Source organism: Gobio gobio, assembly GCF_949357685.1.
Source record: "Gobio gobio genome assembly, chromosome: 13".
NCBI lineage: Eukaryota > Metazoa > Chordata > Actinopteri > Cypriniformes > Gobionidae > Gobio > Gobio gobio.
In genome coordinates, this window is record NC_137106.1 from 17748295 (window position 1) to 17773523 (window position 25229).

Sequence of the window (25229 nt, forward strand, 5' to 3'; positions counted from 1 at the left end):
GTTCAAAATGTATATTAATATTGCCCGTGACAATTATCATGAACACAAGTACTCATTTGTGTTTCGCCAAATATTAAATTTGAACTGTTTCTAACCATCTCTAGAACTTTGATTATTTATACCAGGTATGAATTTCCCTACTACTTGCCCACAGGCCATTAGATTATTATTTCATTCACCTGAAGTGGCTTGAAGGAAGTAGTTGTATTTCCTCTCACAGCCAATAAAAGGGCAGCAGACATACATTTTCATCATGGATTTTAATGTGCATCCCCAATTTCAATTTTTTTTTTTCTAATGTTAAAATAACGATACTAAATACTTTAGCTACTTAACATGGGAGCCATTTGTGTAAACAGGCTGTTTATAAGTGTGGTTATTCAAATCAAATTATGCAGATAATATAAATTGTAATAAAAAAAAAGAAAAAAGTTCACTTCCAAACCCCACTACATATAGTTTTTAGAACCATTTTAAATGTGATGGAAAGAAAGAAAAAAACACAACATTAGTACCAATGAAATTATACAATTTTCTTCTTTTTATTGTAAACATTTTGAACTGAAGATTCACAATTTTATAAACACAGATGATGGTATATTATTATCGAGTGCATTTGACACTATGTGCCAAGTAATGTTTCTCTTATGTGTGGCTGCATGTTGCATATGGCAGTGTAGTGGTTCAGTCAGCTTTTGTGGTGTGCTGATCACTGGCGTGTTTGTGCAGTTGATTATTCTTGTAGCTTGTTGTCCCCCTGTCCTCTTCGAACTGTGGAAGGCAATAAAGATCATACAAACGATGCGCTAAATCATCAGCCTCCGCCACCCCTTCGCAGCTCTTCTGCCAGCTCTGTGGAATGGAGTCAATGCCATAATGTGCCCCGGCAATTGCCCCTGCCATGCAAGCAATGGTGTCAGTGTCACCACCCAGAGCCAAGCTGTAGGCTATTGTCCTCTCCAGTCCCCCAAACTGCTCTGGTAGCCCGTCCCGGGGCTCCAAACAATGCAGCACACAGAAGATAGCGGTGGGGACAGACTGTAAAGCAGCGATGCCATTTCCTAATACAGAGCAAGAGTGTCAACTACAAGAGAAACACAGCAGAATGCCATTATAAATGTCAAATCAATACTAACCCAGTTCAGATATGACCTCCTCGATGCTCACACTATTTCTGTCCATAAGTTCTTTCACCCTGTGCAAACGTGAGCAATATGGGAACTCCGATAAATTTAGTCTGTGGAATAAAACATAATGGGTCAGAACCATAGAGCACTCTTCTTAAAGCATGAAACGGAAGTTGCAATAGTCTTTTCTTCCTTATCGTGACGTATATTTTTAGTGTAATAGCTTCTCAAACAAGATCAATTTTAGGGATCAAACATGTTATCAGTGAAGAGAAGATATCGTTGCATGAGGGAGGGAACATGAATTTTAAAGTGTGGACGAATAAATCATTTATAATGAACACCTCAATATTCCCAAAAATAATAATTTTAAAGGGAAAGTTCAGCCAAAAATCCTGTAGCTCAAACAGTAGAGCATGGCACTAGCAACATCATGGGTTTTGGGTTTAATCCCCAGGGAAAGCAAGAACTGATCAAATGTGTACCTTGAATGTAATGTAAGTCGCTTTGGATACTTTTGGTTAGTGTGTGGCCAATGTAAATGTAAAAATATTTTGAATTTTTTTTATTTTTTTTATTCATAAACTCAAACTCAAAGGCATTCAATGTCATTCGGACATAGTATTACATTATAGACTATTATAGTATTCATAATCAGCTATTATTTTTATATATAGTTTTTATTTTCATTTTAGTGTAAGATTTAGTCATTTTTATGCATTTGTCATTTTTATTAGTTTAGTTTTTTTATATTTCTATTTAATTTTAATTTATTTATATTTATGTTTTAGTTTCAAGTTAAACTTAAAATGTTCATTAAAGTTTTCATCTAATATTTACATTTACACAATTTCAGCCTTTATTCAAATCACGAAAACTTATAATAGTTAACAATGACAACGTTGTATGGACAAAAACGGTTTAAACTTCAAAATATCTTCTTCATGTTCCACAGGTTTAAACCAACATGAGGGTGATAACATGATGACATAATTTGCACTTTTGGGTGAACTATACCTTTAAGAAACAAACAACTGAAGTTCACACTTTTGATGGGCTTACTTACGCTTTAGCATCAAGTTGGGCTGTTTCATCTTTTTCCATCTCTTCCATTTCTGCGATCAGTTTGTTGATGAATTCTTTCGGCAGAGCCAAAGCGCCCTGGAGAGACAGATGGACAGCAAGGGCCTGCAACACCGCCCCGTTGTAGCCCAAAGAGCACGAGTGCGTTAACATAGCGCCAAGCCGTGAGTACTGCCAAAAGCAAATGCAAGGACAGAATGTTAGCCTGGGACAGTCCAAATTAGCCCTTCAAATCAAGTATTTAAACAAGCAGTTCTTAACCTCTGACTCGAAGGCCACAACTGTCCAAAGCAATATTCAAAGCCCTCGTCCCCCATATATGCAAAGATATTTTCAACATTTCTTCTGTAATTATGACAAAGCTGCTGGTTTTCAAACTTATTTTCCATTAAAAGAAACTGGAGTATTGATATATTAAATAAAACACAATTCGTTTTGTGATTCCAGAAGTTTCAAGAACTGTATGTTCTTCAGTAAAAACAATAAAAATCTTGATTTGATGCGTTTTTAGCATTCTAAATTTTTTAATTAAAGATTTTTTTATATATATATATAAATACAATTTATTATTTTTAAGTACATTTAAGCCATCTGGTTGAGAACCATTGATATAAATATAAGATTTTTTTGTGTAAAGCTATTGCTATTTGCAATTCATCTTTTTCAGTCTATTTAGCCCAAAAAGCTAAAACCAGTCTACCAGTTTAGATTCGACAGTCTGATCACTTTTCACCTTGCGGACATCATTGCGACTTTTAAAGGCCAGAGCAAAAGGTACTGCTCTCATGGCACCCCCATTCCCGAAAGAACCGCGGCCGCCGAACTGAGCCTGTGCCGGCTGGAAGACGTCCTTCAGATGGGGCGATGCAAGTTTCCGCAGTACCTGTATGACACCTGAGCCATAACCTCGGTCTGGAGCAAGGTTATACTCCTTTGCAAATCTGGAATCAAGTAAGATGAAATCAGGGAAATGCAAATAGTTGCTTAAAAAGACTCTTTTAGCCATTTCCAGCAGTAATGTACCTTCTAGCCATGTCTCGTTCATCAAACGCCATCCTGGTGAGGAGGGAATCTGCAACGCATCGCATCATGGCTGTATCATCACTGTACTGAAGAATTCCTGGATCAAACGTAGATGAGATGTCTAAAATTAACTAAGAAACACTGGTTTCATTGTCAAAAATGTTTAATGAAAATAAAATTTTGATGTCACTCTTAACCCTCTGGTTGTGGACCGGAAACATTTACATATTTAAAATGAGTATGAATGGTACAAAACTTGATGACTATATGAACACACAAAAAATGTGGATAAGATTAAAAAAGGCTAAATGGTCTTAAAAAATAGTCACACTTTTGATCTACCCAGTCAAAAATGACAGCCATAATTAAAAATGAATAGAAAGTATGACAATACAGAGTAATTTTTAGGGTACAATTTATAAATAAGTCACAATAAAGCAGTCTTTGATAGGGTCTAAATATAAATCCAAATTTGCAGAGGTGGACAGTAACTAAGTACATTTACTTGAGTACTGTACTTAAGTACAATTTACTTGTATCTGTACTTTACTTGAGTATTATTTTTTCGGGAAACTTTGACTTTAACTTCACTACATTTGAAAGACAAATATCGTACTTTTTCTCCACTACATTTCTATCAAGGTCCTCAAAGTCGAAAGTCGTTTCTGTAGCAGCTTTGAAAGTCAGTGGATGATTTTTTTCGTCTTTAAAAGGTTTTTTTGTTGTTTTTTTGCAGACAGCCTATCAGTAATCACTCTTGTAGGGTCATGTGAAGTTTCCCAAAAATATCAGTTTATAGCAAAATGGAAGAAGGCGGTTCCTCTGCGCAGTGTGTGCACCCATGGCCATACTTAAAAAGTATGTTTCAGTTTTCTGAAAAGATTAAAGATTAGTTTAGTTGGCATACACTTGACGCATGTCTCATAAAATGCTCAAAAATGTAAACGGGAGAAAGAGAAGAGTAAACAGTTGGGAGAACATCGGATGTGTATCAGTGAATTGGATCCCTGCATTTATTGGATCCCTGCATTTGGCCTTAAAGTGACAGCAGCTTTGTAAAGAGCTTTGTAACTTTTATACAAGTATTGAAATGAGTTTAAGGTAGTTGTATGCTAGCATGTCGGATGGAGCATCACTGACTGGCTTAAACCACCATGGTGGCATAATGTGCATTTATACAACAATGCATGTGAGATGGTGGTCCAGTGGGTTAAACCATGGAACTGATATGCAGAAGGCTGCTGGTTCGATCCCAGTGGTCAGCACCAGTGTGTCCTTGAGCAAGGCACTTTACTCCACGTTGCTCCATGTTGCGTCTGCCAAATGCATAAATGTAAATGTAAATGCAACAATAATAAAATAATGCATTGACAAAAATTTGTTTTTTTACTTTTGATACTTAAATACTTTTAAAAACAAACACTTCTGTACTTTTACTTAAGTAAAAATCTGTTTTTAGAGCTTTCACTTGTAACGGAGTAATATTTGACCAGCAGTACTTTTACTTTTACTCAAGTAATAGAGTTGTGTACTTTGTCCACCTCCGCAAATTTGAAACATAATAAAAGTAATTATGTCTGAAAATACTCTTATAAGCAACTTAGGAATAAACCACCTATATACAGGGGCTGAAACACATAATTTATTAGTGTGGTCCTTTTGCGACCCTACAGCATCAGTTCATCTTGGGAATGACAATCTTGGGAATGACAAGATACATGCCCTACACAGTGGCCAGAGGGATTTTGAGCTCTGCTCTTGCAGAACACGCAGTGGCCATGTCACTGTGACGCTGATGGAGGAAAATGTTTCCTTTCAGACAGCTTCCTCTTGCGTTGACAGTTACTCCTGTTGGATGTGGTTCGTCCTATGTGGTGGTATGCCGACATCACCCTGGATACCACAGCTCTCGATACACCAGAGACTTGCTGTCCTGGTTACAAATGAGCCAGCAAGATGTGCACCAACAATTCCTGAACTTTGATGTCTCCCATTATGTTGTGTGGATTGCAGTATTTTATGTACAGCTGTGCTATTGCTCTACTAATACAACCTTCACACTTTTACTGATGAAATGTAAAATAAGTGAAAATTGGCTACCAGGCCGCGCGCGCATATATAGGCTTAAACCTCCAACACTATATTGGCCAGTGTTTCAGTTTCATTATTCAACCACTGGATGTGTGTGTATATATGGTGGTTATTGTATACATATACATGACTATACAGACATAATCTGTTTTTCAATTTGATTATAAATACCTTTACCTCTATTTATAATTTAAACCAATTTAAAATAATACAATTTTTCCTAACAGAATTTGTATTTTTGTGTATAGAAATAAATAGTGCATCAGGTGAAAATACCTAGTACCATGAAATCCTAAATGAGGAATACCAGAGGGTTAACAAAGACTCATGCCATGGGTTATAGCTCATATTAGTACGTGATAGGGCCTTCTGAAATGTACTCTCGTAATCTCAGAGATTAAATACCAAATACTCGAGTAAATATGCTAATGTTATAATATAAAAACGTAAAAATAAAATGCTCACCGTCGCCCAGTGTTTCATCCTCCAAAGCGCTGAGATGCTGAAGGACTCGGTCCAAAGGCACATCCACAGCGCCTTCAAACTCACCGCCTATACAGTCACCCAACACCGAACCGACCAGAGCCCCGCGGAACCGGGACAGCATCATCGGCGCTGCTATACGTGCCGCAGCCGACATTACTTTTACTGTTCTTATTTATGTAAACGCAAACCGAAAATGAGAAACAGATTCAGACGACCCTAGTATGAATCTAGCACAGTGACATCTGGGGTTTGTTATGCTGGACTGTTGTCATTGTGTGACCCGCTTCTTACCGTACCATGTCAAATATAACCGCATCACGATTCATCAAACTATTCGCGATATTATTTCGATTGACTAACTAAAATGACTATTCCTAACTTTGCAGAAAGTGTTGCTTCTATTTTATTTAATGGCTTTCTTTAGATACAGAATCGCTGCGGACCTACGCAAACAGCAATGGCTGGCGAAGTAAATGATCTACGTTTCTATGTCTGCTGATTCGACAAATTCTGAAATGATTTTTAAATCATGGATACAAGGCTGTTATATGCAAGTCATATATATTTATACTTTTTTGTAGTTTATTTATAAACGTTTTAAGCCACTGTGCAAGTGCACAAATGTTATTCTCTGTCGGTATTTGTGAATCTGCTGACCTGAGAATGAATCACCATGAAGGAAGTTGCATTGCGCATCACGCTGCGTTTTCTATGATCTGTATGTCATATGCTTAAATTCAGGTTAGCGATGACTCCTGTGCATATAACCTGTGCTAATGTCAGCATATATTGACGATATCTACGCTTCTTATACGCGTGCGTAGCTGTGCTAGTGTTCAAAGTGAGACGTTTCATAGGCGGTATATTGAAACAACACAGACGTTTTATTTGCCAGTATCAGGCAGACAGAGGATATCGCATTCAAGAACGACAGGTAATATTTCTATACAGCATCTATATTAATATAACAGTGAAAACATGGCAACAAGCTAAGCTATCTTTTTTCCTTTAGAAAGTAAATTACTGAGCGTTCATTGTTTTAAGAGAGTTAAAACGTGTTTTACGAGAGTTCATTTAATGTCTCCAATATCCAGCAGTGGACCACGGACCAAACCCAAAAAAACCCGGTCCTGGAGGGCCACTGTCCTGCAGAATTTAGCTCCAACCACATAAACACACCATCATGTGCCCTCGTAATTTATATAAAATATAATATGTCCTTCCCTATGTTTTCTTGTTGTAGAATCCGTTTTAGTTTAATATACATCACAATAAAGGGAAAAAAGTAGGGATGCACCAATATGAACATTTTGGCCGATACCAATAACCCATAATTCTTTCCTTCTTTCCTCATTATAATTGTATGAAGTATATGACAGACTTGCGCTGCACATCTCATAAAATTTGGTTTAGGGTCTCATGACCCTTTAACCGTATTTGAAGTGCAATTTAAATTTCAAGCAATTTAAAACCATCATGGTGAACAGAAATAATCCATTATTTATCGGCTTGAAGATATTGGCCAAATTTTCTTATTGGGCCAATACCGATAACATTAAAAATGAAAAAATTGGCTGATACCGATATGGTGGCCAATATATTGTGCATCCCTAGAAAAAAGACACCCGTTTCCTTCCAACTTTAAATGTAAACGTTTTCAATAGCTTGCAAAACTTTTGCATTCCCTGTGAAACTTGATTTAGAACCAAAATGGTGTCTTTGGTTTCTCAGGGGAAGGCAATATGTTTGCGAGAGAACGCAAAATATTTGCAAGCAAACGCAAAAGTTTTGCAGGTAAAAGCGAAGACATTAAAATATTTCCACCCATTTGATATTTTCCCCATTACAATGTCCATAGGACCTATATATACTGGTCAGGCATAACATTATGACAGGTTGGACCAAAACAATATAATGTTAGTCATAATGTTATGCCTGATCGGTGTATAACAAAAAGTTGGATTCTGTTAGTTTTAATAAAAACAAAAAAACATCCCTGGGACATGAAAGTGGCCATATCTAAATAAACACCTTGATTTATTGTTTGTTTTATTGCCATCAGGTCTGGAATCACGTATGAATCCCTGGGACCCCGTTACATATGCAGTGACACCTGCTGCTAAGATTTTAGCCAGATGTGTAACATCAGGCACCATGACACAGGTAAACTAAGAGAATATCATGTTTTGACATTGATTATAAAAGGTTCTGGTGGTTAATGTTTTGTGTTATGAATCTTATAGGAGGAGCTTGATGCTCTCCCACGGGATTCAGAAGTCTTCTCCTCAACTTTACTTGAAGCTGAGCAGCTCAGCAGAATAAGACATGATCTTGATCAGGTTGAAAACAAACTACAACCATGAAAAAATGTCACCACTTCTTGGATTTACAAACCTTAAACTGAAAAGATTTTCTATTTGTCTTCATGTTGTTTTAGACTAATTTGGATTTAGAGCTGCTGAAGCTGGAAAGAGACGGTGCAGACGTCACTCACAGTCATTACCTCAGTAAGTGTTGGAAACGCAATTGTGCGCATCCATTGACATTTCAACATGGAATTCAAACATTCTCTATAGCTCTATATTAGAAGACTTTCATTTTACTAATGAGTGTGTTTTTGCTGTAAGGTCAAAGGTTTGCTTCCTTGCAACAGTTCACTTCACACCTTCAGGAAGTGTTGCGAGAACAGACAATCCTGCGAGAGAGACTCACAAAGCCACTGTGTCAGAAGAACCTGCCCATTCAGGCTGATCTTCACAGGTCAGAGGCTTTTAATGTGGTTTTCGGTTTCGTTTTTAATGCTTTTTGTATTGAAATATTTACTTACAGTATTGATTATTGTTTAATGTAACATAAATCTGTGTACAGATATGTGGTAGAGCTCATGGGGATGGTGGTGGAGTTTATTCAGAACTTGGAAATGAAAATTGAGATTGTTCGAGCAATTCCAAACACTGATAGTTATCTGAGTAATCTGGTAAGTTTATAATATATAAACACACTCTACAGTATGTATGTTTTTTGATGAATAAATCAACATGAATGTGCTCATTAGAACTAAAAATATACAGAAGTATGGTAGTTAAATGTTCATATGTGTTATACTTTGAAACCACTGTCTACTATATTCTCACAAACCTGTCATGTTTATAATCTAAATCCATATGCTCTCTGTTCAGAACAACGGCAGAACTCAACTGCTGGCTCAGGTCACTGAGGTCGAGAACCTGTACAAGCAAGTTCTTAAGCGACGAGGACAGTCACAGACCAACATTAAAGACATGTCTAGTTGATAAAGAATTTCAGAATAAAAATCACCTACTGTTTGTTCAGGATATCAGTTGACAGTAATGATAAAAATAACTAATTACAAAATCCTTGACTAGTATACATTTTTACATTTGTATTTTCTGTATGCATCTAAATATAAGCTTTCATATTTTGTTTAATATTGTCTCTATTCTGTGTAATTAATTACTTTTTTTTAGCAGTCATAAAGTATGTTCTATATAGTTTGAATGTGTGTAGTATGGATGTAATCTCGCGCCACGTCCTACATGATGTAGGATGTCCTACATTCGCCATGTTGTCATTATCATGCGACCTAATAATCACAAGCTTCTAGAGATGGTTATAAACATTACATTTGAACTATTTGGCGAAACGCAAGGGAGTCTAGTTGTGTAATAGTTGTCACGGGAGCAATATTAATATTATACATTTTGAACCACAAATTAATAAATACAACATTTGAAAAACAAATATGGTGCTAAATATACTGAAATTGATTTTGAATACATGTGACGTGTTATGTTTTTATCATATTTAAATGTTTCGCACCACACACTATATATATATATATATATATATATATATATATATATATATATATATATATATATATATATATATACACAGTGAGGAAAATAAGTATTTGAACACCCTGCTATTTTGCAAGTTCTCCCACTTAGAAATCAAATCATGGAGGGGTCTGAAATTGTCATAGTAGGTGCAGGTCCACTGTGAGAGACATAATCTAAAAAAAACAATCCAGAAATCACAATGTATGATTTTTTAACTATTTATTTGTATGATACAGCTGCAAATAAGTATTTGAACACCTGTCTATCAGCTAGAATTCTTACCCTCAAAGACCTGTTAGTCTGCCTTTAAAATGTCCACCTGTCCACCCCATACAATCAGTTAGAATCCAACTACTAACATAGCCATGACCAAAGAGCTGTCCAAAGACACTAGAGACAAAATTGTACACCTCCACAAGGTTGGAAAGGGCTACGGGGAAATTGCCAAGCAGCTTGGTGAAAAAAGGTCCACTGTTAGAGCAATCATTAGAAAATGGAAGAAGCTAAACATGACTGTCAATCTCCCTCGGACTGGGGCTCCATGCAAGAGCTCACCTCGTGGGGTCTCAATAATCCTAAGCAAGGTGAGAAATCAGCCCAGAACTACACGGGAGGAGCTGGTCAATGACCTGAAAAGAGCTGGGACCACCGTTTCCAAGGTTACTGTTGGTAATACACTAAGACGTCATGGTTTGAAATCATGCATGGCACGGAAGGTTCCCCTAATAAACCAGCACATGTCCAGGCCCGTCTTAAGTTTGCCAATGACCATTTGGATGATCCAGTCATGGGAGAAAGTCATGTGGTCAGATGAGACCAAAATATAACTTTTTGGTCATAATTCCACTAAACGTGTTTGGAGGAAGAAGAATGATGAGTTCCATCCCAAGAACACCATCCCTACTGTGAAGCATGGGGGTGGTAGCATCATGCTTTGGGGGTGTTTTTCTGCACATGGGACAGGGCGACTGCACTGTATTAAGGAGAGGATGACCGGGGCCATGTATTGCGAGATTTTGGGGAACAACCTCCTTCCCTCAGTTAATCCATTGAAGATGGGTTGAGGCTGGGTCTTCCAACATGACAATGACCCAAAGCACACAGCCAGGATAACCAAGGAGTGGCTCTGTAAGAAGCATATCAAGGTTCTGGCATGGCCTAGCCAGCCTCCAGACCTAAACCCAATAGAGAATCTTTGGAGGGAGCTCAAACTCCGTGTTTCTTAGCGACAGGCCAGAAACCTGACTGATCTAGAGAAGATCTGTGTGGAGGAGTGGGCCAAAATCCCTCCTGCAGTGTGTGCAAAGTGCAAACCTGCTGAAAAACTACAGGAAACACTTGACCTCTGTAATTGCTAACAAAGGCTACTGTACCAAATATTAACAAATGATTTTCTCAGGTGTTCAAATACTTATTTGCAGCTGTATCATACAAAAAAAATGTTAAAAAATCATACATTGTGATTTCTGGCTTTTTTTTTAGATTATGTCTCTCACAGTGGACATGCACCTACAATGAAAATTTCAGACCCCTCCATAATTTCTAAGAGGGAGAACTTGCAAAATAGCAGGGTGTTCAAATACTTATTTTCCTCACTGTATATGTATGTATATATATATATATATATATATATATATATATATATATATATATATATATATATATATATATATATATATATACACATACATACATACATACATACATACATACATACATACGGGCAAAAAAGTATTTAGTCAGCCACCAATTGTGCAAGTTCTCCCACTTAAAAATATGAGATTGGCCTGTAATTTTCATCATAGGTACACTTCAACTATGAGAGATAGAATGAGAAAAAAATCCAGAAAATCACATTGTCTGATTTTTAAAGAATTTATTTGCAAATTGTGGTGGAAAATAAGTATTTGGTCACCTACAAAAAAGAAAGATTTCTACATTTACATTTATGCATTTGGCAGACGCTTTTATCCAAAGCGACTTACAGTGCACTTTATTACAGGGACAATCCCCTGGAGCAACATGGAGTAAAGTGTCTTGCTCAAGGACACACTGGTGGTGACAGCTGGGATCAAACCAGCAACCTTCTGTGTCTCAGTTCCATGGTTTAACCCACTGGACCACCATCTCACATTTCTGGCTCTCACAGACCTGTAACTTCTTATTTAAGAGGCTCTGTCCTCCACTCGTTACCTGTATTAATGAAACCTGTTTGAACTCGTTATCAGTATAAAAGACACCTGTCCACAACCTCAAACAGTCAGACTCCAAACTCCACTATGGCCAAGACCAAAGAGCTGTCAAAGGACACCAGAAAAAAATAGTAGACCTGCACCAGGCTGGGAAGACTGAATCTGCAATAGGTAAGCAGCTTGGTGTGAAGAAATCAACTGTGGAAGCAATTATTAGAAAATGGAAGACATACAAGACCCCTGATAATCTCCCTCGATCTGGGGCTCCACGCAAGATCTCACCCTGTGGGGTCAAAATGATCACAAGAACGGTGAGCAAAAATCCCAGAACCATGCGGGGGGACCTAGTGAATGACCTGCAGAGAGCTGGGACCAAAGTAACAAAGGCTACCATCAGTAACACACTATGCCGCCAGGGACTCAAATCCTGCAGTGCCAGACGTGTCCCCCTGCTTAAAGGGATAGTTCACCCAAAAACGAAAATTTTATGTTTTTCTGCTTACCCCTAAGGCATCCAAGATGTAGGTGTCTTCGTTTCTTCAGTAGAACACAAATGAAGATTTTTAACTCCAACCGTTGCTGTGTGTCACTCATATAATGCTTGTCAATGGAGACGAATTCTATTAGAGTAAAAAAAATATGGACAGACAACTTCAAATTAAACCCTGCGGCTCGTGACGACACATCGATGTCTTAAGACACGAAACGATTGGTTTCTGAGAGAAACTGAACGGTATTTATGCAATTATATCACCTCATATCAGACGAACGCTTCAGCTCTCCAGAGTCCAGACTGCCATCACTTCCCGTAGGTGAGGTCAAAATACAGCCGGGTCATAGATATGTATACATAGATACCTCATTAGTGCCTGCGTGGATCATGGCGTGGATCGCTCGAATGAGGAATCTACCTAACCCTAACCCTAACTCGAGAACTTCGATGTCCCATAACTCTGATAAACGCAAATCACTTTCGTCTTCAGTCGCTACTACAAACACACACAATGTTTCACAGATTTCCATGGATACACTCGCGCACACCACATTCAAAACTTTCAAACGTCAATATTTTTATTTAAATATTTTAGTAACACTTTACAATATGGTTTCATTAGTTAAAGGGTTAGTTCACCCAAAAATGAAAATAATGTCACTTACTGACCCTCATGCCGTTCCACACCCATACGAACTTCGTTAATCTCCGGAACACAAATGAAGATATTTTTGTTGAAATCCAAAGGGCAGTGAGGCCTCCATAGAGAGCAAAGCAATTTACACTCTCAAGATCCATTAATGTACTAAAAACATATTTAAAGCAGTCCATGCGAGTACCGTGATATTAATATTATAAAGCGACGAGAATATTTAAAAAACGACTTATATAATGATAACCGATTTCAAAACCGTAAAATCGTATCAGCGAGTCGATTCAGTTGTTCGGATCGCGTGTCAAACCGCAAAACTGCTGAAATCACGTGACTTAGGCGCTTCGTAATAAATGACATTATTTTCATTTTTGGGTGAACTAACCCTTTAACTACTTTAGTTAACATGAACTAACAATGAACAATAGGCCTACTTCTACAGCATATATAGGCCTATTAATGTTAATTTCAACATTTAGCTACTAATACATTAATAAACTTCAAAAGTTGTATTTGTTAACATTAGGAAATGCACTGTGAACAAAAAATTATAAATTACAAAAATTATATAATGAGAATGTACAACATGAATCCATTTTCCAAACCGTGTTTTGCAGAATTGCCTACAGTTTTTAGACAAACACCATGGACGTGTGTTAATTTAGTTACCGTCCGAAACCACATCACTGAGTTTTCAAAAAGAGATCGCTTCAAAATTCACCAATCAAATTAATTAATTTAGACTGAAAAATTACAACTGCATTAAATAATGTTATGAGAATTGTATTTTTGAATATACAAATAAGAAATGTTGGGAAGAATGATTAAACATGAGACTAAACCACCAGTAGGTGGCAGCAGGTGACCGTCTTAATGAGTGAGTCATTGAGTCGATTCATTCAAACGATTCATTCAAATGGCTGATTCATTCGAGATTGAGGCAGGCCCTGTCCCAAAAGGCACTCTAAACCCTCACGGTCTTCCTCTGAGTCCGCACTTTCACGACGTAATGTCGCTTTGACTGTCGGGCACACTTCATGTGCATTTTTGGTCTTGTGGACTTACAATGGCCGCTGCGTGTTTGTGTCCCTTAAGTCCACGAGACCGCAGGGTGTCCCATTTGTCATTTTAGGTCTCAGAAGGGTGCTCGCGAGCGCCCCCTTTGAGGTCGATATGCGCCCTCGATGCGCACTGGTGCGGGTTACGCAGCGGACTTCTTCCCGACAGTCAAAGCGGCATTACCTTGTGAAAGCGCGGAATCAGATGAAGACCCCGAGGGTTTAGGGTGCCATTTGGGACAGGGCCTAATATGCCCTTCACTTGCTAACTTCCCTCCGTCTCATTCACTCGGATGTGCGTCATTTCTTACGTTGCATGAGTGCAACAGCATCCTCAATAAACCCGTCTCTGGCGTGATGACTCCGATATTTCGAGTATTCCTATTTTATAATTATTTAATCGACACATCATCCTCAATAAACCCGTCTCCGGCGTGTTGCCTCCGATCCTTTGAATATTCCGATCTATTATGACCTCTGACCTGTAAAGTTGCCAGAATAATAATCATACGCTGTTTGTTAATTGTCCAGAGGAGAACTGGCACCCCGACTGAGCCTGGTTTCTCCCAAGGTTTATTTTTCTCCATTAGGACACCTGATGGGGTTTTGGTTTCCTTGCCACTGTTGCCTTTGGCTTGGCTTGTTTAGTTGGGGACAATAAATAAATACATTTTTCAACTAAATATCCAAATAAATCTAATTATTAAACTAAATTAACCATATAAACAAAATTACTGATATAATTACTGATCTAAAGCCCACATTGTCACTGTATGATAACTGAAATGAGCTGATGACATCACCGTTTTCTCCGGAACGGCTATACGGCTGAATCAAATTCTGTTGCATTATTTTCCTGTTTAACACTGTGAAGCTGCTTTGAAACAATCTGCATTGTTAAAAGCGCTATATAAATAAAGTTGACTTGACTTGACATGAGTGCCCACTACTGGCAGAACATTTGCAATGGACTGAACTGGAACGTCCTAAGCCCTTGATCACTTGGAATCCACTATGGAGTGTGACGTTGTTTAACGGTATCATGTGTTATAAATATAAAAACTCCACAATTTGTAATTTTAACCATGTATGTTAACTAAGTTTCTTTGTGTGAAAGGCGCTCATTTGTTTTCGATTTCTCCTCGAGAGGCTGCACGAATTCAGAATCATTCTTGCATTTTGGTGATTTGCTATTCTTTTTATTGACGTTTTAAAGGCTACTTGTCTGGTCGGGCAAGTAAAATTCTCTTTCACTTGCCCCTTCAAAAAAATCCACTTGTCCCAGACAAGTCGATCCCTGCCCCAAATACTATACTTTTACATATTCTTCCATTATTGAAAAAAGTTGCTTTAATGACCTTGAACAAAACTGAAAATCATTTAGCAGATGTTTGTATCAAAATATAATCAATACTTTTAACGATTCTCGTTTGCTACTTAAATCTACAACATTTCTAAAAACATCAAATATTAGATCAAATTATAGCAATCACCTTTGTGCTGCTGCCTGCAATGTTTTTGTGCTATCTAGTGGTTTAGAGGAAAATAAAATCATTTTACCCCACCGTGCCTTTAGCTCCATTGTACCCTATATGCATATTCAGTATATATTTATAAAATAAACAGAAATGCAACACTGGAAAATGTTTGTTTCTCAAAAAAAAAACAAAAAACAACAACAACAATAACATTGAATTTTTATTTCTAAGTGATCAAATTATGTATATTTACACTACAAAAAGAAACAATGCATTTTGATTTCTAAGTGAACTAAAGTGAACTGATTTCTATTTTCACACATGACCATTGGGTGCAGGTAATCAGTAAATGAGTGCTATTGAAATGCCAGTGAGCTGTTATGTTTTAAGGTGTTTGTCTAATGTAGAAAACTGCATTTTGCAAAAAGTTAGTTTTATAATTGCAAACGGTGTTCAAAGCAGATATAAAACATAAAATATAAACATTAATTTCATTTTTTTTATTTTTCAGGGACTTCTGGAACTAAGGCAGCCAAAACAAGGAGCTCTGGTACTGAGGCAACCAAGACAGCGATGACAGGCGCCTCTGGGACCCAGGCACACATCTCTGGGACCTCGGACTCCTGGGCAGCCATTCCGAGAACCATTGAAATGTCCATGGCCAAAAGAGAGAGCACTAGGACAGCCAATACAGGAAACTCTGGGATCAGGACACACATACCTGGGAGTTTGAACTCCAGGGCAGCATTTATTGGTTAACATTTGGGGAGCTCTTGTAGCAGGGGGCCCAGACAGAGACTTTTAGTGCAGCCATTACAGGAATTTGTACATGGCAGTAATAGGAATGTCTGTAGTCGCCATGACAGAAAATTTTGGTGCAGGCTGAAGATGACATGGAGCTCAGAGACCAGAGCAGCCATTGCAGGGACCTTTGGGGAGCTCTTGTGGTGGGACAGCCAAGATGAAGAGCACTGGGACAGGCATGACAGGAGACATTGTGACCCACACATCACTGGGAGCTCGGACTCTGGGGGCAGACATTACGGCAGTGGTCTTCACTTTTTTTTTTCATGAGAGCCACACTGATAGGACAAAATCAAAATCGAGCCACTTTTACCGCAAATTATCAAAACAGCCAGTCATAAACAGCATGTCTGCTTATCAGTCTGTCATCCCTGAACATACAATATGCAACGAAATAAATACAAAAGGTAGACAGGGTATATTTCTGTTTAAAACACGTTTTTAATATATTTAATAATGTCATTATTTCACAATAAATCACAAAAATAATGGAGAAAAAACAAAGATAGTATATTTTAAATATTTGTTTAATAGCATCTTTTTATGAACGAAGGCCAGTTTCACTGATACTAGTAGTGATGATGTCTCTGATTTTCCTCCTAATTTTAAACATTAATTATAGCCATTCAATATTACAGTGTGATTGAAAGCTTTTTAACATTTATTAGGCTTCAAACTTATTATGAATTGAATATAGATTAATCATTATTAGGGGTGAAACGGTACACAAAACTGACGGTTCGGTACAGCAGTTTTACAAAATTGCATTTTATTTATTTTTATTCAACAGTGGTTTAATGAAAAAATCGTGTCTGTCCTTAAATGAATTCAATTATAACTAACAGTTTCTTAAAGATAAAGCCCTTACACATTACTATAATATTAAAGGTTAACAACAGAGCCCAAACTATTAGCCTAAATTCAGTTGCTATTTATTTTTAGATATAATAATCAACACTCATAAGCTTCACATAAGGCAGTTTTTGCATTCATTTCTAAATCTAATTATATATACAGTATTTTTCTGGACACTGAACTGTGAACTAGTGAACTAACAGCTGTGGACACTGAATGAATGACTTCTGACTCTGAGCTAACAGTTAAATCTAAATGTGATGTTACGTGACATTGTTTATAAGCTGTTTTATTGTCTTTCCGCCGTTGAAACACAGATTGAGTGATTACACGACATATGATACATTTCTTTAAGTTGTAATGTATCCTCAACATACCTTAAGAGATATTCATTTATGTATATTTTTAGGAAGAGATGATCACGCGCCGCGCTGCCGCTTGAAGTGCCGCTTGAAACTTTACATTTCACTGCCAGTTGTATATTGTGTATATAACTGTGTATGTGACAAATAAAACTCTTGAATCTTGAAGTTGAACTGACGTGTCTATACAGCGCCAGTAAATATTAAAGTATTATTTCATACTTTATTTATAATTAATAATTATTTAAGTATTATTATAAAGTATATTTAAATATTAAAGTAAATATTTCAGTAAATATTAAACTTAAATATCATAAAGCAAGTTTAAATATCCTTTCTAGTCTGTATTTCTATCTTGTAATGCCGCTGTTTTGGGGTATTTTTTAAATATAAATTACTTGTAATAGAGCAGACACTTTGCGTTTTTAATGGGTTATGTTATAGCCCTGCTTGTTTTTATGAAATATATGTATTGACTGCATGATCATTTCACCGCATTTACTGCCATGCAAGCCGCAAATTAAGCTGGACGAGCCGCGCAATGAGTAACACTGCATTACGGGAACCATTGAGGTTTTTGGGGAGATCTTGTAGTGGGACCAACAAATTATGGTGGAGGGTGGACATGACATGGAGCTCAGAGACCAAACCAGCCATTGCAGGAATCTTTGGGGAGCTCTTGGACAGCCAAGATGGAGAGCACTGGAACTGAAGCAACCAAGACACAGAGCACTTGGACCGGCATGACAGGAGACCTTGTGACCCACTCCATGAAGACGAAAACTCTAGGACCTGGGGCACACATCACATGGAGCATAGCATTAGGAAGAGCCTTGACTGAGCAGACATGAACCTCTCTGAGTGGACATTACTGGAACCTCTGGGACCCAGTTTACATCACAGGGAACTCGTAATCCAGGACAGTCTTTTGAGAGTGTGCACACATGACAAGGAGCTCTGAAACAGGTACCCACTACAGGAAGATTTGGTACCAGGTCAGCTGAGACTGGGAGCACAGGTGGAGACTGAGAACAGGGTTCCCACTCTTTTTCAGCAACCATTTTCCAGTACTTTTCCAGGACATTTTCAATTTTACTACGGCGGGAATAAAAGATAAGGATCATGCCAAATATTGCTTTCTAAGTCTTTAAACGCCGTACAGTTTATTGCCATTACTTAACAATCCATCATTTTTCAATATGAGCTCTTAATCATACATTATGAGTATGGAAGCTTGTTTACTCCACAGAATTGCGATTTTACATATTTGTGATATAAACGCGAAAATTGTTGCAATTCTTTTTTCCTCAGAATTTGACTTTATAACTTGCAATTGCAGTTTAGATCTCACAATTCTGAGAAAAGAAGTCAGAATTGCAAGATATAAACTCGCAACTGCACAAAAAAGTAAATTGTGAAGAAAAGACTTGCGAGTTTATATCACGCAATTCTGACTATATCTTGCAATTCTGACTTTATAACACACAAATGTGACTTTATATCAAAATGATGTGATTAGGTAGCAGCTTACGAGTTAACATTCACTGCATACATTTGAGCAGTTAATAGCATTAGACAACAGACAACAACAAGATTTTCCAGGACATTTTACATTTTCTCTAATCTTCCATGTGTTTTCCAGGACTGGAAAATTTGTCATCAATTTTCCAGGTTTTCAAGGTTTTCCAGGACGAGTGGGAACCCTGTGAGAACTCTGGAACCGGACAGACATTATGAAGAGCTCTGAGATGAGGATGGCCATTACCTTTGAGCTGGCTGTGGCAGGAACCTCTGGTGAGCAGTGCAGATAAGACAGGATTGTGGAGACAGTGACGGGACATCTGCATGTAAAAAAGACAAAAACAGAAAAACAGAAAAACTATGTACATATATGCACATCCCCAAGCAAGCAGTACCGCCAGACGCAAATATCGCTGCTTCAAGCCATGGCGCCAGACGCAACCATGGCCTGCCTGCTCCGCAAGACGCTGAGGCATAACAGAGGGATGGAAGGTCTTCCTGTAAGCCCGCAAGACGCAAAGCTGACAGAAGACTGGAGAAATGTCTGGGGTATCCTCATCTCCACAACTTATATGGGGACCTGAAACAGAAGAGAAAACAAAACATTAGCCCAAATACATTACTCTTGACATTGTAATTTCTACCCATTAAAAAGGGAATGAAATCTAATTTTTTTCGGCTCAAACTTGAAACCAGTTGTGGCGAAGGATCTTCCCCAGATCGCGCCGCTGCTTAGGCTTGTGCTGCAGGAGGCTACAGATCAAGTGGCAGCATTCTGTGCAGAAAGATGAAAGAGACATTTGATTATGACCATCAGCTTTTACATCTGCTCTATTCATTCTAGTCCTTAATATCTCATCTGGAAGAACATGTGTAGACTTCTTGTGGTGAAGATCTCACCTTTTGACAAGCCAGGCTCTGACCAGAGGTGTAGATCGGCCTTGTGCAAGTCATCGCTGGCTGGAAAACGGCCGCACAGCATTGTGAACAACATCACCCCCAGAGACCACGCCACTGCAGACTTCCCATGGTACTTGCCCTTGAGCTTGTACTCAGGAGGGTAGTACTCCATGGTGCCTAGAGGAAAGAGATTTCAATTCATGTGTAAGTTTGCCTTACCAAAACACGTCTGTCAGCTTTGAGGGATAATACATACCATACAATGTTGTGTAAGCTGATTTCCTCATGATGTTTCCACAACCGAAGTCAATCAACTTGACCTGAAGGGTGTCCTTGTTCACAAGGATGTTTTCCAACTTGATATCGCCATGGAATACACCACGGCGACAACAAGTGAGAACTGCCTGCGTTGCCTGCCGCATGATCTGGCGCACTAGACCCTCATCGATCCTGCCATCATGGCCATCCATGTAACTAGCCAAGTTCTCGCAGGGTGACGGACACTCAAGGACCATCACGTAGTTGTCCCGACGGTCCTGCCAGTCCAGTAGCTTGATAATTCCTGGCACGTCCGGTCCCTTGTTGGCCAGGATTGTGAGAGCAATCTCCAGCGGTAGGGGGTTTGGATGATTAGGCTAGAAAACAGATTTTAAGGTGGTCTTGAATTTGTTCTATTGAAAGCCATTTGTAGTCTGTGATTATTGTTCATTAAAGGCGGGTTACACTGTTAAAGACTTGGATTCCCATGCTAAACATGGCCAAAGTTTAATAAAAATAAGTTGGACGTTTGATGGAGTATTTCTGTGCCTGAAATACTCCTTCCGATTTCTCACAAGTTTCGGAAAGTTTTTTTCCGAGTATGGGCCTATGTGACGCCAACAAGGGCGGAATATCCTTGTACGGGCCGTACGGACACTTCTCGGAAGGGCGCACGCACACATGTCGACCAGGGAGGGAGCAAAAGCAGGCCCAGGAAGTAGTCGGTTGCGCTGCACAGTGCACAGGTCACGTGACTTTACAAAATCCCTGTTCAGCTTCCCAAAGAACCCAGCGTTAAGGGGACAGTGGATGGAGTTTTTTTTTCTCCGGAGCAGCAAAGGAGTTGTGCAAGTGTTTTTGTTGCACATCAAGTAAACATGAATGTATAGTTAATTTATCAACGGAGCATGCGATGTGTGTGTTTAAATACAGTTGTTTAGCTGACCACTAGAGGCGTTATTATAAAACCACTCAAAACAACAATATACAAAAGAGTGGGAAAATATGCTGAACTAAATCAGTTATTTCTTATTAAACCTTATTAAATCACACAAAGCGCTTCTTCATTCAAATGCGCTGCTATTCCATTGTTTTTCTATGTAAACACACACTAGTCTGACATGCAAAACCGTTCGTTAAGTCACATACACTAGTCCATAAACCAAATCATGTCCTCATAAACCATGAGTAAACACACACAAATGTTGTAAAACTCGCGCATGACATTGTGTCCTAAAACCGCTGGGCTCAAGTTAAAACCATTTCAACTTTGAAAAAAACTGGTCTCGAGACCTTGCGTTATTCCCCATTACACAAGCCGCTAAGCAGATACAGTTACAGTACATAACGTTACACATAGAGACGTCCTGCTGTAGTCGTTGTTGCCGCTGCTCCTCTTCAATTTCAACCTCTGAATCTGATTTTGGGTCATATATGTCTGGCTGAATCTGATTGATAGCCATCGTTTATTTAGGACAACGTTTTTTCCACGTTTTCTAAGGATGTTACAGCTTTCAGACGCTCTCAACGCAATAGCTGCACGCGCTCCTGGCTCTTTAGCCCCGGCCACACGATACGCCTCCAGCCGCTCGGAGATAAAAAAGGAGGCAATACTACCCTATAGGAACTCAAGATTGACATTAGATTGACATAAACTGTGTGTGACCCCCACCCCACACACACACACACACACACCATTTAAGATGTTCTAAATGAAAAAAGTGACTGAGAGGAGAAAACAGAGAAAGTGCAGCTGACTTACAATTGTTAGGTATTCCATGTCTTGCGTCTTCATGACATCTTTAATTGCCACCTGATAAAAAACAAAACAACGATTCACATGTTTGCAGAGGTCATTTCATTCCACTCATTAAACCTGAACAGGACACAGTGAAAGGATGAAGAGAACACAGGGTAAAAACTATTTGATACAGCTGCATAAGTCCTCATTTATTTGTACTTACTTTAAGGCCATCCTCCACACGACAAGCTTCATGAACGACGCCAAACCCACCGACCCCCAGGCAAACACCAAGCTCGTAGCGGCACATAATGTGATCTATTAAAAGAGAAATAATTGCAGTTTACACTTTTTATAGTTATTTCAGGGGAAAGCCCAACATAGAAAATTAACATCTTATAATACAAGGAAATAACACTGGAGACTAAATAAAAATAGGTTTAAAAGCTCATCATATTTTAAAACCATTTTGTTGGGGGTGTTTTTTTTTACCATTAATGGATAATTAAATCTAGGAGTAAATGTGATTTTTTTTGTTCATACATTCACTTACCATCATTGTTGCTGCCTGGAGATGGTATCTCAATGACATGCACCTTATTCTGACCCAGGCGATTCAGACGTTTTCTGACAGCTCTGAGGAAAGAGTTCAGACTCCAGTTCCAGAACCTCTTTTTCCTCTCCTCCTCCTCCTCCTCCTCCTCTTCTACCCACACCTCCTTCCTCTCCTCCTCTACCCACACCTCCTTCCTGTCCTCCTCTACCCACACCTCCTTCCTGTCCTCCTCTACCCACACCTCCTTCCTCTCCTCCTCTACCCACACCTCCTTCCTCTCCTCCTCTACCCACACCTCCTTCCTCTCCTCCTCTACCCACACCTCCTTCCTCTCCTCCTCCATCCTCTGGCCGTCTCCCTCACCACTAGCATCAACAGGCGTCTCATAGCACGGAGGATGTTGCTCCGCCGTGTCGTTGCCGGGTGTTGGGAGGGGTGTAACGTTACTTCGATGGTGATCGCACACCTCGCAAGCATCGCTAACTCGAGAACTTCGATGTCCCATAAATCTGATAAACGCAAATCACTTTCGTCTTCGCTACTACAAACACACACAATGTTTCACAGATTTCCATGGATACACTCGCGCACGCCACATTCAAAACTTTCAAACGTCAATATTTTTATTTAAATATTTTAGTAACACTTTACAATATGGTTTCATTAGTTAAAGGGTTAGTTCACCCAAAAATGAAAATAATGTCACTTACTGACCCTCATGCCGTTCCACACCCATACGAACTTCGTTAATCTCCGGAACACAAATGAAGATATTTTTGTTGAAATACGAAGGCTCAGCGAGGCCTCCCTCCATAGAAAGCAAAGCAATTTACACTCTCAATATCCATTAATGTACTAAACACATATTTAAAGCAGTCCGTGTGAGTACAGTGGTTCAATATTAATATTATAAAGGACGAGAATATTTAAAAAACGACTTATATAATGATAACCGATTTCAAAACAATGCTTCGGAGCGTATCGAATCAGCGAGTCGATTCAGTTGTTAGGATCGCGTGTCAAACTCCGTAATAAATGACATTATTTTCATTTTTGGGTGAACTAACCCTTTAACTACTTTAGTTAACATGAACTAACAATGAACAATAGGCCTACTTCTACAGCATATAGGCCTATTAATGTTAATTTCAACATTTAGCTACTAATACATTAATAAACTTCAAATGTTGTATTTGTTAACATTAGGAAATGCACTGTGAACATGAACAACTTTATTGTTATTAACAAAGATGAATAACCTACTGTTACACATGTATAGCTCATTGTTATATGTTACATTAATGTTCACAAATATGACCTTATTGTAAACTGTTACCAATATTTTTTTTAACAAAAGGTAGCCTATAATATGTATATGCTAGTCAGGTATAATGTGTATTTGAAAAGTAGAAAAATTGTGGAGACTATGTATTTAGATTTTTTTTAAAGAAAAAAAAAGAAAGCTAAACCAGCAAAAAAAAAGAAAGAAAAAAAAGGGTAAGAATAATAAACAAATCATACAGACAGTACGCCTATTAATTATATTTTGAAGCTGCTGTCCGTAACTTTTTTTGTGTTCAAGATTTACAAAAAATATATAATGAGAATGTAGGCTACAACATGAATCCATTTTCCAAACCGTGTTTTGCCGATTTGCCTACAGTTTTTAGACAAACACCATGGACGTGTGTTAATTTAGTTACCGTCCGAAACCACATCTCTGAGTTTTCAAAAAGAGATCGCTTCAAAATTCACCAATCAAATTAATTAATTTAGACTGAAAAATTACGACTGCATTAAATAATGTTATGAGATTTGTATTTTTGAATATACAAATAAGAAATGTTTAAACATGAGACTAAACCACCAGTAGGTGGCAGCAGGTGACCGTCTTAATGAGTGAGTCATTGAGCCGATTCATTCAAATGATTCATTCCGATGGCTGATTCATTGAAGATTGAGGCAGGCCCTGTCCCAAATGGAACCCTAAACCCTCACGGTCTTCCTCTGAGTCCGCACTTTCACGACGTAATGTCGCTTTGACTGTCGGGCACACTTCATGTGCACTTTCGGTCTTGTGGACTTACAATGGCCGCTGCGTGTGCGTGTCCGTTAAGTCCACGAGACCGCAGGGTGTCCCATTTGTCATTTTAGGTCTCAGAAGGGTGCTCACGAGCGCCCCCTTTGAGGTCGATATGCGCCCTCGATGCGCACTGGTGCGGGTTACGCAGCGGACTTCTTCCCGACAGTCAAAGCGGCATTACCTTGTGAAAGCGCGGAATCAGATGAAGACCCCGAGGGTTTAGGGTGCCATTTGGGACAGGGCCTAATATGCCCTTCACTTGCTAACTTCCCTCCGTCTCGTTCACTCGGATGTGCGTCATTTCTTACGTTGCATGAGTGCTCCATTGTACCCTATGTGCATATTCAGTATATATTTATAAAATAAACAGAAATGCAACACTGGAAAATGTTTGTTTCTCAAAAAAAAAAAAACAACAACAACAAAAACATTGAATTTTTATTTCTAAGTGATCAAATTATGTATATTTACACTACAAAAAGAAACAATGCATTTTGATTTCTAAGTGAACTAAAGTGAACTGATTTCTATTTTCACACATGACCATTGGGTGCAGGTAATCAGTAAATGAGTGCTATTGAAATGCCAGTGAGCTGTTATGTT

The 25229-nt window shown here is 38.5% G+C and overlaps 2 protein-coding genes across 2 annotated transcripts; one reads left to right on the forward strand and one right to left on the reverse strand.

The window, feature by feature from the left end:
- Window positions 1–242: 242 nt before the first annotated feature.
- adprs (ADP-ribosylserine hydrolase) lies at window positions 243–6304 on the reverse strand. Its single transcript, XM_079833354.1, has 6 exons — window positions 5790–6304; window positions 3234–3330; window positions 2944–3151; window positions 2194–2381; window positions 1137–1237; window positions 243–1061 (listed from the first exon to the last, which is right to left on the reverse strand). The coding sequence occupies exons 1-6, from the start codon at window positions 5962–5964 to the stop codon at window positions 685–687; spliced, it is 1146 nt and encodes a 381-aa protein (XP_079689480.1). The 5' UTR covers window positions 5965–6304; the 3' UTR covers window positions 243–684.
- Window positions 6305–6469: 165 nt separating this feature from the next.
- LOC307135875 (HAUS augmin-like complex subunit 2) lies at window positions 6470–9608 on the forward strand. Its single transcript, XM_079832585.1, has 7 exons — window positions 6470–6744; window positions 7873–7973; window positions 8054–8149; window positions 8248–8317; window positions 8438–8570; window positions 8679–8787; window positions 8990–9608. The coding sequence occupies exons 2-7, from the start codon at window positions 7887–7889 to the stop codon at window positions 9101–9103; spliced, it is 609 nt and encodes a 202-aa protein (XP_079688711.1). The 5' UTR covers window positions 6470–6744; window positions 7873–7886; the 3' UTR covers window positions 9104–9608.
- The last annotated feature ends 15621 nt before the right edge of the window (window positions 9609–25229 follow it).

Coding starts and splice junctions, on each gene's coding strand:
- adprs (XM_079833354.1), bottom strand. CDS start 5,964: ATGTCGGCTGCGGCACGTATAGCAGCGCCGATGATGCTGTCCCGGTTC. Junction 3,331..5,789: donor GGATGAAACACTGGGCGACG/GTGAGCATTTTA, acceptor CGTTTGATCCAG/GAATTCTTCAGTACAGTGAT. Junction 2,382..2,943: donor GTCGCAATGATGTCCGCAAG/GTGAAAAGTGAT, acceptor TGCTTTTGGCAG/TACTCACGGCTTGGCGCTAT.
- LOC307135875 (XM_079832585.1), top strand. CDS start 7,887: ATGAATCCCTGGGACCCCGTTACATATGCAGTGACACCTGCTGCTAAG. Junction 8,150..8,247: donor TAAGACATGATCTTGATCAG/GTTGAAAACAAA, acceptor ATGTTGTTTTAG/ACTAATTTGGATTTAGAGCT. Junction 8,571..8,678: donor ATTCAGGCTGATCTTCACAG/GTCAGAGGCTTT, acceptor ATCTGTGTACAG/ATATGTGGTAGAGCTCATGG.